Source organism: Primulina eburnea, chromosome 16 (genome assembly GCF_022965805.1).
Source record: "Primulina eburnea isolate SZY01 chromosome 16, ASM2296580v1, whole genome shotgun sequence".
Taxonomy (NCBI): Eukaryota; Viridiplantae; Streptophyta; class Magnoliopsida; order Lamiales; family Gesneriaceae; genus Primulina; species Primulina eburnea.
Genome location: NC_133116.1, coordinates 2,545,781 through 2,559,118, shown reverse-complemented (window position 1 = coordinate 2,559,118; position 13,338 = coordinate 2,545,781). Strand labels below are relative to the sequence as shown.

The following is a 13,338-nucleotide window of genomic DNA, read 5'->3' as shown; positions in this document are numbered from 1 at the left end:
AAAGTAATATATATCTACTTATTAGTTGGTATTAATACCTTATAAAAACAGGGTTCAAATGTCCTCGTTTAAAATGGTAGGGGGGTCATACAAATTTCAAGTAATTCCAAAGCAAGCATGAGCAAGAAGCTAGCCCGTGAGTGAATTAAAAATTAAAAATTAGAGCAAAGTTCAGTAAACATACTATCCAGAAGGACCAGAACCGCAAAATCCAATTGAATGCTAATAAAAAATCAAAGTCTTGAAAAGACACAACCGAATGACCCTCCCGACTTTGTAACAATTCCAGGAACTTCGTACACTATTTGATTATAAAACTTATTCAACACTCCCTCAAAACACAGCAGCTGACACCAAGCTGCATTTCAAATCACGGTGCTGGTTGTCCATGTCCCTTGAACACTCGGGTTATTTGTAACATGCCTTGTCCTCAGCTTTACCACCTTTCTTCCCTGAGAATTTCTTAGCCTGGTCGCGCATTGGAGTATCTCGTCTGGAGTCAAATTCTTAATGCAGACTACACGCTCATTCTTGTTTCCTGTATAACAAATAAATAATAAAACATTCTGATCTATTTCAGACGAATCACTTGCATCAGCACCAAGAACACAAAAGAACGCAGCTTGGGATAATTGGCAAGTATGGTCAGTTCGCATGTTATATGTGCATCAATTCCATCCTACTGCAATTGGAGATTTAGTTTTCTATCGTATAAGTGTTTGACTTGTATCTAAAACCATTAGATTGTAATTTTTCTCACTATGACTTGTTGGTGTTCAGCTCAATGAAAGAAAGATGATCGATTATAGTTCCAGTATTTTTTTTGACAAAAAGTCAAGTTTCTTTATTTTTCTCTCAAAAATGTTGAACACTTTCCCCCTTTTTCATGTCAAATTTGGAATCTCCATTCTTCCGATGTTCTCATTCATGTTGCAAAATCAGTATTTCGGAAAATGGTTCGAGTAATTTCACCTTTTTCCACTTAAAATATCATTTAAAAATGGAGATAACAGCCAGCAAAATTGTCGTGTTTTACAACTGCAAAAAGTAAGACAAAAAAATTTGTAACAAACTCCAAATAAACTCTCCTATGTCAAACAGATGTTACCAGAGTAAATTGATTCCAAGCTGAGCATATTTTTCCGTATGAACATTTCCAACACATATGTGCAAGCATTAAAACATTCATAGACATACAACGAGACATAAAGGAGGTACTAGGTAGAGATCTCACGATATAAACCCTTTAAAAGAGGATGATAACCGCGATTAAGCTCAGTGACCACCTCCAGATGGGGATTTTTTTCTCTAAAGGCTGGAAGATGAGATTCCATAAATTCCCTAAAATCAAAGTCAAAATACTCAGTCCTGTTTATAAGTTATATAAAGAAGTAATCAGTACCATTTCACTCATTAAAAAATAAATTGTTGATCCATTTCGTAAAGTATGCAAAAAATGACCGTGAAATTCTTACGATATTCAAATCCAGCCACTACATATTACCATGAGACACAATAACTACACGGCAATGTGTTATGTCACTATCCGAGACAAGAATTGTGGACTATCATCCGATATGTTTAGACACAGCTTTTAACCAAGGGAAAATAGTAAACTTCAAATTATAATAGAGAATTAAAGGTACTCATTCGTGGCAATACCAAATTGCACTTAAAAGAAATAATATACTAGATCTGATGTGTTAATCTCTAAGCTCACAAAAGCTTCATCCATCACATGACTAGCCATTCATGGAGCAAAATGAAAGGTGGAATGAAACCCGTTCAATGTGTTGGGGGGTTTGAACACGCTTGTATTTTTCGTATTCTAAGGAATTAAGGACATATCACTAGCGTCCTTATCATACCATATACCACCATTTTTGCAAATTTAGACACCCATATGAACACATTGAGTCATATTTCTCATTCCATCACCTGAACATAAATATTGAATTTTATAGGATACACATAAAACTTCTATCAGCAACAAACTGAACAAAATCTAAAGTAGCTTAAGCATAATGTCACGACCAATGGAATCAGTGTTTTTAAATATCCTCCTCTTCTTAGAATGCGCAACAATTAAACAACTCTTCATAGCTATGAATTTATTCTAGTATTCTACAACTTCTTTCTCATTCCCCATATAACCAAAACCAAAAATTCAAAACAAAGGGGTAACTCCCTTTCTTTATTATAGGTCAGGTGAACTACAGTTCTTGAAACCAATCCCAAAAAAATCCATATCTTCATTATTTCCTAATGCATGACAAAAAGTTCACTACTCAAACTTTTCTCCCCAAATTCTATCAAAATCATTAATACTTCATAAGCGAATTCCTTGAATAAAAAAATAAAAAAAACTACCAAGACCCATAAACCATCTAAAAAAAGCCAATCAAATAGAATAATCCACAAATCAACCAAGAAAACTAACAGCTCAAACAAAGTGTGGAAAGATTGATCGACCTGATGCCTCTGCTACTGCCGCCCCAATTACAGAAACTCACAACCAGCTTCTGTAGTTGCCATACACCTCTCAGTGACATTTTCAATTCTTCTTTTCAAATATCGCAGCTTCCCCAACACTGTACTGGAAATAATCTGAGCAGAGTTTTCACTCTCACTGTTGAAGCAACGCTGGAGGCCGATGATAAAATAAAAAAAAAAAAGGGGATGGGATGGGATGCACGCAGGTTAATTTGGTAGTTTGCGCAAACTCATGATGAAAATAGATAAACGTGTTTTGGATTACGAAAATCGCTGAGGAAAATGTTCGCGAAACTCGTTATATATAGAATCATAGCGACGGTTTATGAAAACACCGTCGCCCTTAGCGACGGTTTTAAGTACACCGTCGCTATTGGCGACGGTAAGAGCGACGGCTTTTAAAAACAGTCGCACATAAGCATCGGCGACGGTTTAATAGCGACGGTCTACAAAGCTTGTCGCTGAATATTAGCGACGGTGTATGATAAACTGTCGCTTACTTTTAAGATTTTTGGAATTCTTGAACCGGGTCTGATCGGGAAAAGATAATTTTTGGGTCAATCCTCCAACCGTTGAAAATAAGTTTCTTTTTAATTACATTTATTTGAAATTATTATTTTTATGGTTCATTCTCACATATTTCATTAAATAAAAATGTAAATTTTGAGTCCCATTTTTTTAAGTTTGGGTCAATTTTTTATAACTTAGGTCGAACTTTATTACATTTGGATAAAAATTTTCGGATACATTTTTCATCTTGGTCAAGTTTTGGATTGTTTTTATATGAACAATTTTGGTTAAGAAAGGAGAAATTGTATGCAAATTGGTGGAAATGAAATAGATAGGTGGCAATCATTCAATCTACTATCCTCTGGTATTCATTTAGTTCCGATTTCTTAACCACGACGCAATCCGCCCAGATCAATTGATATCGTTCCAGAACTTGATCGGAATCTATTAATTTCTCTTCGCATCACAGGTTTCAGTTTAATCGTTTTATCGATTTGATTTAGCTTTTATCTGATGATGATAATTACCATGCTGTTGTTTTACTGTGATTATTTTGAGTTAACAGTTTGTTATCGTCGTTTTCGGCCTGAGGTATGCAATTGTTATCTGGGTTTGTTTCGATTTTCACTCATTTACTGTCGACTTGCAATGCGAGCATACTGGTTTTCGTTGCGATGTCGTTGATTTTGTTGGTTTTGTGGTAGTTAATTTTATTATTTTGACTGCTCGTGGTTAGGGTTATGGGGTTATATATTCTTTTGGCTCTGAAGAAATTGTATAGATGCATGCAGAAGCTGATTTGGGTCTTAGGTCTCGTAGTTTATTTTTGTATTTTTTCTTTGCTTGGGGTTCTGCTAAAGGGAGTACATTTACTGAGCTTGTGGTTCATTTGTCTGCCTAACAGCCTAAGTGCTTTTCCCCCTCTTACTTTAGGTGAAAAGGACTCGTCTCTGGGGATAATTCGTTTTCTGGGATTGGTTTTCGGAAAATGAGTCCAAAAGGTTTGATTTACAGCTTTGTTGCCAAAGGGACTGTTGTTCTGGCCGAGCACACTCCTTATTCTGGAAACTTTAGTACAATTGCCGTCCAATGCTTGCAAAAGCTTCCTTCTAATAGCAGCAAGTATACTTACTCATGCGATGGTCACACGTTCAATTTCCTCCTCGACAATGGATTTGGTACTTGATCCTTTAACATGCTCACTGTGTCCTTATCAGCTCAAATTATGTTTAGAAACATTATAATACTCGTTTGATTTGCAGTCTTCCTCGTTGTTGCGGACGAATCAATGGGAAGAAGTGTACCTTTCATATTTCTTGAGAAAGTGAAGGATGATTTCAAACAACGGTATGGAGAGAGCATCAAGAATGATGATCAACACCCTCTAGCAGATGATGATGAGGACGATGATTTGTTTGAGGATCGATTTAGCATTGCATATAATCTTGACCGAGAATTTGGGTGCGTAAATAGCTTATTTAGAGTGGAATTGCATGATGATTTAAATTTTCTGATGTCCAAACATTTGCTGAATTTTGTATTGTATTCTTTACTAGGCCAAGGCTTAAAGAGCACATGGAATATTGCATGAATCATCCTGAAGAAATCAATAAGCTATCCAAATTGAAGACACAAATAACAGAGGTCAAAGGGATCATGATGGACAATATAGAGAAGGTAATCGTCTCATTTCTTATAATGTTAGATGGAATGTAAATGTAGGTCAATTGTTGCTTGGGTGTTAAAGAAATGTGCTGAAGATCATGTCCGTGTGCTATAAAAATGCTTATTTATTGTGTTTGAGTACGATGAATTTCTTCTGAAGTTTTGTGAGCTGGACTTCGGACTAAACACTTGGATCGTCATATTGAATTTATCTCACACTTACCTGTTTGTTTTCTCATCCTTTGCGAACAAGCATGGCTTTAAATTTTGAGCCAGAAGAAGATTTTCTGCTAACATATTATCATGCACACATAATGGTCCATGAATCACTACCAGTAGATTCTAAAATGTGTTGAAGAACTAAGTGAAAAGGATGTGCGCTTCTTAAAGGAGGGACCTCTCAATTTTTCCGATCATTAGGGATCTTAGATTAAGAATAGTGAAATCAGCTCCTTTTTTTATTTCTTGTTTCTTAGCATTTAATGCATGCCACTAAGCAGTTTCGAATGATGAACTTCAGTTCACCATTTTGTTCCCGAAAGTCCGCCCTATGTTGTACCCATTTTGGAATGTGGTTTTTTTAGGATATTCAAGCACTATGTTGCGATGGGTAGGCAGAAAATGCCAAACTTCTTGTTATAAATTAATCTTTATAAAAATTTCGACCCATATTTTGAAATGCACACCATGCATATGCTCATGCAAAACATACAGATAGATTATTTAATGCCATGCATAATTTGAAAATAAGGATGTGTTGATTTAGTTACTTCTTACTTTTCTATCAAACAAAATAACATGTTTGTAAATCAATGTTGATGTACGTCCTTGCAATTTTTGAACTAGTTTGGTATAATTTTCATACCCAAACTAATTTTTTTCCGTCCATTATTTGTAGAGTAACACTTCTATGATTTCTTCATAAATTTCTAGTTTTCAACAAAACCAATGCTTCCTCCACGCACTCTGATAATTTTACATATGTTCCTGCTACTTTAAATCATAAACTTCTCCCAACACTCCATATGCAGATCGCTGCTAACATCTCCCTCTTGTCATATCCCAATTCTAAAATCCACAAAAGACCTTAAGCCTATGCTCTGATACCAAAATGTAAGGCCCATATTTCCTCACTCGAATCACATGCAATAGTTAATAAAAATAGTTATATTTCTAAGTAAGCCCATCCTATTTTAGTTAGATTCTGAATAGAAACTTCCAATATCATTAATTGAAACTTACAATAGAAAATTATTACATCTCCATGCCATACAAATTGACGTCTCGGATTGTTTTCTTCCTTGACAATCTCTCCGACATATTTTATGTATTCTTCCTCATCATCTGTTTCATCATCTGTTTCATTACCTAAAGACAAATTATCCAGTAGACTCTTACATTCAACCACTAAATCGATCTCAAAGATAACGACAAAAGCTTTCATGATAACAAATAATAAATTCACATGCATATAAGATGTCAGAATTAAAGAGGAACGAAATAACAAAATCCTGATCAGAATCTCTGACATACAACACTTTGACCATAGGGAAACAAGAGATGTCTTATATGCTCCTCACATGCAACACTTTGACCTGTAGGAACCAAGAGGTGATTCACATGACAGACATAACATAACGACCTATCATGCAACACTTTGACCATGGGAAAATAAGAGGTGGCTCACATGCATCTCCACATACAGCACTTTGACCCGTAAGAACCAAGAGGTGGTGCACATTACACAACTAGAATATCACCAGAACATAGCCGAATGCAGAATTCCAACAGATAAGAAAAAAAAAGACCATAACAACAATATGATCTAAATCCTTATGTGAGCTTTGCAAAATAAATGTTGAAAGGAGTATACACATTGGATCTTAGCTTAATGTGATAATTAGTCGAAACCATGAGAATATCAAATAAAATGTAACCAGTGCATGATGGCTATTTAACATTCAAGTAATTGTAATATAATTCTATTCTAAGTCCCACTTTTACAATAAATCAAATTTTATACAAAAACAAATTCTAAATATTCACTGTTGTTTATAAATATGTACGTGCATGAATTGGGATTTAAATCCAATAATTTAATAATAATTTTTTAAAGTCTAAGTACGCAATTATGTGCTAGTTAATTAAAATAGTATTTAGCAATTATGAGGAATTAATACGTTCAACTCACATTCACATCCTTATCAGTTGCAATAATTTTCATAATACCATATTAAAATAATCTCGTAACTTCATTATAGTCACACTTATTTCAACATCATCTATAAAATATTTTCCCAAACCGACAAATTCCAAGATAACCCATAGTTGAAATACAAGTATCTTAAAGCAATAGAATCTGATGGAATTGTGGAAGCTTGGGATGATTTTCTTCTATTAATTTTCTTAAACGGGCACATAAAATGTTAGGGGTTGAGGGTTTTTGGTACGGCACATATAGTTTTAGGACTAGGGGTTCTAACGCATGATTGTTATGGAAAAGGGATTTTATTCAATCTATATTTTAAGTCCAAAATTAAAGAATTAAATTAACCTAAAACATTAATGATGTTTATCTAGAAGAGCTCATTATTAATTATATGATAATACCAAAATCATATTATGCATGATTTATTTGTTTTTAAATTATTATCCAAAATTAAACTTTACACATAACTATATCACTGAATTTTATTTTAAAAACTGTTTGGCTACTATTTGGGTTGTTACAGGTTATTACGGAAGAATTTATCTCGAGGATAACAGATATGCTGTATTACTAGGATGTTAGGACTGCTTTATGAATTAGATGTATAGATTTGTTCTCAAGGTGAAAAGTACTATACGCAAGAGGCTCAGGAAAAAAAATGTGTGTTGAGGGTTTAGCATGTCCTATGATTCACTCCAAACATATCAGACTTAGAAAACTCCAATTCAGAATATTCTACTTTGCTATGTGGTAGGGAATAGGCTGCAAGTGACCTTGATTGTTTTTAAAATCCACCGAGACGACCTGAGAAAATTATGTCAGAGCGAGACTCATGTTGTGAGATTATCTTTATTTGGATTGTATAAAAAAAAGAATGAAGTTCATGTATCACTGTTGCATCTATGTAAGTTGGTATCTAAGCCTGGGGGAAGCATCAACTTCAGTTTCTTCTAACTTACGGGACCTAAATTTAAAAGGCTTCCTCTCTCATTCAAGTTCACCAAATGATTCCTTTTAAGTATGTGAGGTTTGTAAAATATAAACAAATGAATTTGTAGCCTCCCACTAGCTCGTGCTTTTGAGACAAACTGACTCAATATGGTTATGGCCAAGAGGTCAAAGGTTCGAGACTCTGGGAAGAGAGCAAAATCCCATATTTAAATTGACTCACGACTTGGATTTTGAAATATATATATATATATTCCCAGCTCTTGGCTAACACATCTGGAGGTGTATTAGAATACAAAGCTATTGGTTATGTTGTCTGACATGAGTTCAAGCTTTTACACTAAGCAGTTTCAACATAGCACCAATAATTGAACTAATTTTTTGCCTTCAGGTTTTGGATCGTGGTGAGAAGATTGAGCTACTGGTCGATAAAACAGAAACTCTTCAGTTCCAGGTGAGAATTTTCTTCTGTCTAAACTTGCAGGAAAATATAGATGCTTGGATTTCACGTTATAGAACATGTTCAAGAGGATATCTTGTTCAGGCTGACAGCTTCCAAAGGCAAGGAAGGCAGCTTCGCCGTAAAATGTGGCTGCAAAATCTTCACATGAAGCTGATGATTGGAGGAGCTGTTCTTGTCCTACTCTTCATCCTCTGGTTCATATTTCACTAAACTTGTCAGAGTTTGGATCTATATCGTTTTGTGAGTCAACTTCGTTTCTTTTCTGGTACTAACACTGTATGTTCCTGTATATATATTTGTTGTTGGTGCAACACCATGGCATTGTTAAAGTTCTTGCACATTACACGTATGTTCCTTCCGGATCAGTTTATTTCATCTTATTAATTATGCGAACTTTGGTGTTGGATGGTACTACGCACGATCGATCTGCAAAGGCTCTTTTAGCTAAGGTGTCGTCGTCTATATCTCAGGATTTTACAATTTCATGTGATATTTGACACCCCAACCCATGCGTGTGGGGTTTGAGGATTGAATTGTACGCCTTTTTATTTGAATATTTCATTCTTGGACTTGAAAATTCATTGGAAATTCTTAGGTTGACTTGAAATTTCTTGGGTTTCATTAATTTCAAACAAGCTCCTCGTTCATACCTATTCTATTTCTATGTCATCAGCAGCATATAATTAGCCGTGACAATATGTGTGTCTATATATATATATATATATATATATATTACAATAAAAACTCGAGATGAAATTTATGCGAACAAAAATCATTTCAATATATATATATATATATATATATATATATATATATATATATATATATTATATATATATATATATATATTACATAAAACTCGAGATGAAATTTATTGCGAACAAAAATCATTTCAATATCATTATAATTCATATAAAACATTTATTACTGGATAGAGTTATATTTAATGTTAAGTTAATTAAAATTTTATATGATAATGTATGTTACAGCCAAAAAATGTATGGACGAAAAGTCATCGGTTCCCATGTCGTATAAATTTTCCTAACAACGACGATTAGAAAACAAAAAATTATGTTAATGAATTTACCTTGTATGATACACAAAAAAACATTTGCAAGAAGGTTTTCGAGTCGATTTTGTAAGGCTTATCTTTTATTTGGATCACTAATAAAAAAAAATTTACTTTTTGTGCTAAAAATTTACTTATTATTATAAATATTGACAAAGTTGATTCATCGAACAGATAAATATACGTAAGATCGTCACATAAGAAAGATATTATTTATAATAATAGTAAAATACTAGAGAGTTTGACAAAACGCCATCTTGAATAGGAGGGTATAAAATTTGTCTTTATATTTGAAATTAATTTTTTTTGAATCCTTGTCATTATCTCGTGGAAAACTAAGCAATCACTTTTTCAATGTAATATTGTGCTTCCCTCGATATATCAAATCCTCCTCTCTTTCCCACTCTTGCACCAAAGCAAGAACATTAGCAAAAATGGCAACTGAATATAAATTAGAATCATCTGAAAGCTTCTACGATCTTCCTCCAGAATCGTTTTCTATCCCGATAGACAACGAGCAAGATTGGTATCATCGTCATGCAATCATGCAACGTAAAACATCTCGGAAACTCGGTTTACATCACGCATCCAACTCGTTTTCTCATCATTCTGAACTCCGATTCGATCGAAAAACTAAAGCATCGGTGCTTCATAACGCTAAGATATCATGTGTTGTTAGAGGCAATCTTGGGGAAAACAAGGTCGGAAAGTTGAGGTTGTTTAGGAGCCGGTCTGAACCGAAAGGAAATATGGCTCCACAGGTTTCTGACCCGGGGTCGCCTCGGGTTTCTTGTACCGGAAAGGTTGGCTTGAAGAGCGGTGACGGTAAGAAAACTGGGTTTTCGAGATTGTTCGGTTCATTGTTTCCCACGGGGTCCGGGAAACGTCAATCAAGGAAAAAGCAAAATGGCAATGGTGGTTGAACCGGTGGGTTCGATGTTGCGAACCGGTTCAAATTGGGTAAGTTGTCAAAATCAATCGTCGACAATAATTTTGATTATTTGATAAGCCAGTTTGTATGTATTCGTTCACATTGGGATTCCCATTGCTTGTTTTGTTTAAATTCGTAAACATTTTTTTAAAAAAATTTCTATCATTATCCTTTCATTTGTTCTAAAAATATATCATAATTTGTGTATATATACATTTATTATATATATATATATATATATATATATATATATATATATTCTAGATTTAAAATAAAGAAATAATTATTGTTTTTATTAACAAAAATACGATCTTATATTAAGATATTATCCATGAATTGAATTTGTCAATGTTGAATTTATGAGTAATGTCAAATAATCAATGCGGTTTAGAATTAAATCGGACACTTAAATGGAAACCAAATCACATTAATATTTGTTTGACCTTTGAATTTTAACTCGAATCAAATATTTTGATATTAATCCACAGTTAATCTATGTCTGAAAATATTTTTAAAATATAAATGAAATGAATTGGAAAATCTATAATAAAGTATTAATTAATAATTTTGTTTAGATTAATAATGTTGCTTAGAATTATATGACAAATGTTTTATGCATGCGTATCCGACGAGAATCGGCACAATTATGTCGTCACGTATATTCTTAAACATAACGATACACTAATAAAACAACAAAGTTGCATAATTGAATAATTATATTTTGGTTAATTAACAATTCATTTTTTTCGTTTATTTTAACAATTATATTATATATCGATAATTGATTTGTTTCGAAAAAGACAAAATCAGCAGCTGAGATGCACAAACAGTGGACAAATACGAATAATCTACAAATCCAATTTTTAAAAACAATAATTATCGTGTCAAGACTAGCTACGTTTTTATTATGCGTTGAAATAAGCGACTCCTCACAATACGGGTGATCGGTATATATATACATACATACATACATATATATAACTATATAGATATATATAGTTACAAGTAAATATTTTTCGAATTTCGTCTTACAAAATTGACACATTATATGATCTGAGTTTTCGTATTTAAAAAAAGGTTATTCCCGTCAAATCCATATGTGGGTAGTATAGAATGGGGAAAAATTGATATATTTATTTTTTTTCCGATTTTTATCTTCTATAATTTCGTCGAATTTTAGTATTAATTTTTTTTTTATTTTTATTACATTATTTTAAATTTAATCATTTTTCTTATGTGTCATTGATGTGGTGTCGATACAGTTCTGATGTCCGAGCACTGGCGGAGCCAGCTCAGGCCCAGTGTGGGCTTGTGCCTACACTGGGCCAAAATTTTTTTTTATATGTTTATGTATATATATATATATATATATATATATATATATATATATATATATATATATATATATATATATATATATTTATTTATGTCTAAATTTTTAATTTGTGTAAGTTATTATTATATGTTTAGCTGTCTATACTGATCCAATTTTTTTTTTAATATTTTGTAAACCCAAATTTTAGACTCCATTTTTTACATGTTATTAGTATCCAAGTATATACTCTATAGCCTCCTTAATGTGTTTTCTCTTCTCGAGACATGAACGTCATATACTTTGATTAACAATCATTCAAATTCATTTTAATTATTGCTTTCATCTTTCATAATCTCTAAAAAATCCAAAATGTTACCAAATTTTAGGTTCGTTTTTTCGTTCAATGTTTGTCGATCATTCAATTGTTTTCAATGCTACTAGCTGTGCGTAATTTGTGTTCAAACTTTATGACACATTATTTTTAGATGTCGATTAATCATTGTTTTTTTTTCTTTATTAATTATAATATATTGTTGCCTACACTGAACCAAGATCCTGGCTCCGCCCCTGTGTCCGAGGTGTCAATATGTCAAATACAACATCATGAAAATGGATTAAAATTGCCTGAAATTAAATTATATGCGATTAAAAGTAAAATTTTATAATAAAGATAGACTAAAATTCCAAATGCAAATTTTCCCTTTCAATATCAAATCTATTTAATGGTCTACATTTAATTTTAATCTATATTAAATATTTGATTGCGTATAGTTTACTAAACATAAAACATATATATAAGTGTTGTTTTTTTTTTTTTAAAAAAAAAACTTTAAAACCAAATTTTTTAAAAAAGAACAAACTCAAATAAGTTAAGTAGATAATATTTTTGTACACCACATTCTTCGTTATAAGTCGAAGATCTCATGAAATTATTTAATATTGCAAATGTACATATTTGTTGAGGTTTTTGGCTGTAAATTTACCTTAAAAAACTCCAATACAAGGAACGATGTAATAATAACAGCTTAATGCGCCAATTAATATTATGTATTTCACAAAACTCGTGTGAGATGGTCTCATGAGTCAATTACTGGAGTGAGTCTCATGTGAGACCGTCTCACAGATCTTAATATGTGAGACGGTCTGAGACGGGTCAACCTTACCCATATTCACAATAAAAAATAATATTCTTAGCATAAAAAGTAATACTTTTTCATGGATAACCCAAATAAAAAATCTGTCTCACAAATACGACCCGTGAGCAGATCTGAGTTCATATTCATTAATCCAAACTCCAAAGGGCAGTGTGGCTGTGGAGAGTCTTTTTTGACAGTGAACAATTCTGAAGCAGCCAAGCAAGGTGGTAGGTCGTGATCATGAGTTGCTTTGAGCTTTTATTTTCTTATGTACACAAGAACATATATGTAGAACAGCGCGCATGCTAGAGGGAAGAAAAACCAAGCAGAAATTACGTTCAAGAAACTAAACCGGCCTATGGAGTCCTGATTTGGTAGGTTCTCTGGATAGAAATAAATCACCAAAATTCTTGTACTAATCACTCTTGATCTTCAAGAAACCAATTTTCAAAAAAAAATTGAAGACACCAATTTTCATTTCCAAAATACTCATTTCCTATGATATCATTTTTTTCATAAAAAACTAAATATAAAAAAAATAAAAAAAACATTTTTACTTTAATAACTTGATCTGAAGTTGGAGCTTGAGCTCAATTTGA

At 32.7% G+C, this 13,338-nt stretch overlaps 2 protein-coding genes across 3 annotated transcripts; one reads left to right on the top strand and one right to left on the bottom strand.

Annotated features, from left to right (window-relative positions):
* Positions 1-141: 141 nt before the first annotated feature.
* On the bottom strand, positions 142-2,758 carry LOC140816901 (large ribosomal subunit protein mL43). The gene is made up of 3 exons (XM_073176397.1): positions 2,473-2,758; positions 1,235-1,341; positions 142-538 (listed from the first exon to the last, which is right to left on the bottom strand). Exons 1-3 carry the CDS (start codon positions 2,550-2,552, stop codon positions 366-368), a joined length of 360 nt encoding a protein of 119 aa, XP_073032498.1. The 5' UTR covers positions 2,553-2,758; the 3' UTR covers positions 142-365.
* A 432-nt stretch (positions 2,759-3,190) lies between these two features.
* On the top strand, positions 3,191-8,684 carry LOC140816827 (vesicle-associated membrane protein 727). 2 transcript variants are annotated; one of them, XM_073176302.1, is made up of 6 exons: positions 3,191-3,367; positions 3,937-4,181; positions 4,266-4,464; positions 4,560-4,680; positions 8,217-8,279; positions 8,370-8,684. In XM_073176302.1, the coding sequence occupies exons 2-6, from the start codon at positions 3,992-3,994 to the stop codon at positions 8,496-8,498; spliced, it is 702 nt and encodes a 233-aa protein (XP_073032403.1). In that variant the 5' UTR covers positions 3,191-3,367; positions 3,937-3,991; the 3' UTR covers positions 8,499-8,684. The 2 variants fall into 2 exon arrangements, with proteins under 2 accessions (XP_073032403.1, XP_073032402.1); XM_073176301.1 differs by having other exon boundaries at positions 3,196-3,472; positions 8,370-8,683.
* The last annotated feature ends 4,654 nt before the right edge of the window (positions 8,685-13,338 follow it).

Excerpts from the sequence above, each read along its gene's own strand:
- LOC140816901 (XM_073176397.1), bottom strand. The coding sequence starts at position 2,552 with ATGTCACTGAGAGGTGTATGGCAACTACAGAAGCTGGTTGTGAGTTTC. Across the intron at positions 1,342-2,472 it reads GGCAGTAGCAGAGGCATCAG|GGAATTTATGGAATCTCATC; the intron begins GTCGATCAATCT and ends CTTTGATTTTAG. Across the intron at positions 539-1,234 it reads TCTTTTAAAGGGTTTATATC|GAAACAAGAATGAGCGTGTA; the intron begins GTGAGATCTCTA and ends TTTGTTATACAG.
- LOC140816827 (XM_073176302.1), top strand. The coding sequence starts at position 3,992 with ATGAGTCCAAAAGGTTTGATTTACAGCTTTGTTGCCAAAGGGACTGTT. Across the intron at positions 4,465-4,559 it reads AATCTTGACCGAGAATTTGG|GCCAAGGCTTAAAGAGCACA; the intron begins GTGCGTAAATAG and ends ATTCTTTACTAG. Across the intron at positions 8,280-8,369 it reads CAGAAACTCTTCAGTTCCAG|GCTGACAGCTTCCAAAGGCA; the intron begins GTGAGAATTTTC and ends TATCTTGTTCAG.